Source organism: Eriocheir sinensis, chromosome 3 (assembly GCF_024679095.1).
Source record: "Eriocheir sinensis breed Jianghai 21 chromosome 3, ASM2467909v1, whole genome shotgun sequence".
In the NCBI taxonomy this organism is placed as follows: Eukaryota; Metazoa; Arthropoda; class Malacostraca; order Decapoda; family Varunidae; genus Eriocheir; species Eriocheir sinensis.
Window position 1 is genome coordinate 16884422 of NC_066511.1, and position 2500 is coordinate 16886921.

The window sequence follows — 2500 nt, forward strand, 5'->3', positions numbered from 1 at the left end:
GGGTTGCTGACGTTGGTAAAAGGACGTTCATAATTCTTTCATTCATTATTGGCTGTGGAAATGCTAAGGTTGTTGTCGTTGGTAGTGGTTTTGTTGGCAGTAGAAGCGGTACATATTTTTTGTTGATGGTGGTGGTGATGATTGTAGCTGTGCTATTATTGTTGGTGTTGTTGGTGGTGGTGGTAATGGCTTTGAAATTGCTGCTGTCGATTAATATTGGTGTAAGTGGCGGCAGAGGTGTTAGTGTTAGTGGTGGTAGTTTTGTTACTGTCAATGTTATATTTTTTGTTATTGCTGCTGGTGATGGGGAAGATGAATGTTATGTTGTGGCCCTTCATGTTGGTAATTAAGCGACAGGAGTATATATGAATTTATTTTACCGCTTGATATATCACGCCTGCAATAATCTAAAAAGAAAAGTGTGTAATTTATTGTACAAGGTTCTCAAATAATAGCATGAAGTAAAATGTAAAAAAAATAACTTCCTTCAATTTTTGCTTTGCTATTGATGAACGAATATTTAAGATTTGAGCTAAATAATGGTGGTTAGAACGATCTGAATAATGAAAAATATTCTTCATCATGTGTACCCAGCAAAACGTTAACAAGTCAAATGTCGTATGTGAGTATTTTTTTTATGCTTAGTCTGTAACACAAAAGGGAGAGGTGAGGCAGGGTCAGTCAATCAAAGAGTAACGTAATTGGTGCATAGCTCAATCATTTAGCCGCCCATAAATCATCCATACACTCACGCCTCTAACGGGCCATCAGTCAATCAATCAACCATTGACGTGGGCATTGTGTGTGTCTGTCAGCCAGTTAGTCAGCCATTTACCTTGTTAGTCACATACGCCAGTCCACTAATCTGTCTGTTTGTTACAGGTGAGTGGGCATCGACAGGTGTGCGTATGATGCGTCACGCCACACATGGGCCGCCAGGTGTCAGGTGGGAGGTCATTCTTCACAGGTAAACACTTGACTTTATATTCCACTCCTGTTCAGCGTTGCGATGACACATAACCCGCCATTTACTTCTCACTTTCATTGATGCTCCACAAATTGTCGTATAAAGATTTATTAGTTTGTTATTAATATTATTAATATATTATTAGTTTGTTGTTAATGTTTGTTAATGGAGACTTGGAGAGGCGGATTGATGCCTTTGGTAATAAGTGTCTACGCATAATCATGGGATATCGCTGGAATGACTTTGTGTTAAACCGGCGACTACTCCGTGAGACTGATTCGACATATGTTACCTGCATAGTCCGTCAACGCCAACACCGTCTATACGGGCACGTGGCACGTTTTCCGGAAGCTGATCCTGTTCATCGGGTTGCCTCTGTAAGGGACAATCCTGTGTGGAGGAGGTCAAGCGGACGCCCACGAAATTCGTAGCTTGAGCAAGTCGATAGATCCTGTCGGGAGGTACTCGGGTTGGGAAAGGGGTCTGTATGGAGACTCGCCCGGAGAGACCCCAGGCTTGGCGTCGTAGAGTGGGCGAGGCGATGCGCCCCCCTGCGTATGCCCCCATTGATTGATTGATTGATAATAGAGATAGTCACAGATTTTCATAATGTCCTTCGACTTAGATATTTCCACCTGCCTAAAATTAAAATAAAGTAGACCTGACTGCTTTGTTGAAATATGCGTTCATACGAGGGTATATAGAAAGGAAAAGTCCGAGGAAGGGAGGAACACAGAGAGGGAAGGATGGAAAAATGATTGAGAGAGAGAGAGAGAGAGAGAGAGAGAGAGAGAGAGAGAGAGAGAGAGAGAGAGAGAGAGAGAGAGAGAGAGAGAGAGAGAGAGAGAGAACACAGTAACAGAAAAGAAAAGCTAGAAGGATGGTCATAAAGGGATTGAGCGGAGAAGACTATCAGAACAGGGAGAGAGAAACGGAGAGAAAAGGTTTACGAAGGGAGGAAAGGTGAGGAAACAACGGCGAGAGAGAGAGAGAGAGAGAGAGAGAGAGAGAGAGAGAGAGAGAGAGAGAGAGAGAGAGAGAGAGAGAGAGAGAGAGAGAGAGAGAGAGAGAGAGAGAGAGAGAGAGAGAGAGAGAGAGAGAGAACGATAGTATATAAGGGGAAGAGGTGGCGTGGAGAGCTCTCAAGGGAAAGGAAGGGAAAAAGGTCTATGTTATAAAATGGCTGTGGGGGGAAGCGAACGAGAGAGAGAGAGAGAGAGAGAGAGAGAGAGAGAGAGAGAGAGAGAGAGAGAGCAATTTAATTCAATCTTTAAAAATATCTTAATTAAGAGAGTTAATTAGCCTCGTTTTCCGCCGGCGACAACATTATAGCCCAGGTAATCAAAACACCAAAGCAAATACAAAAGAAAGCAAACAAACACATATTTTACTCGAAATAATTATGTTTCTGATTTTATTGGAGGAGGACGAGGAGGAGGAGGAGAAGGAGGAGCAGGAGAGGGAGGGGTGGGTCGTGATTGTGGTCGGAGAAAGGGGGCGGATGTTGACGGTCGAAAAGGAGGACGAAGAGGA

General features: G+C 43.3%; 1 protein-coding gene across 2 annotated transcripts in view; it reads left to right on the forward strand.

Annotated features, from left to right (window-relative positions):
* The window catches only part of LOC127005810 (zwei Ig domain protein zig-8-like), a 154704-nt gene that overhangs the window by 110993 nt on the left and 41211 nt on the right, over positions 1-2500 (forward strand). The window contains exon 1 of one of the 2 annotated variants that reach the window (XM_050874951.1): positions 913-967. The exons of the other annotated variant lie outside the window; for it this stretch is intronic. Within the exon in view, the coding sequence (XP_050730908.1) occupies positions 928-967 (40 nt within the window). The 5' untranslated portion in view covers positions 913-927. Of the gene's footprint in view, positions 1-912; positions 968-2500 lie in introns of those variants that run through there. 2 annotated transcript variants of the gene reach the window in all.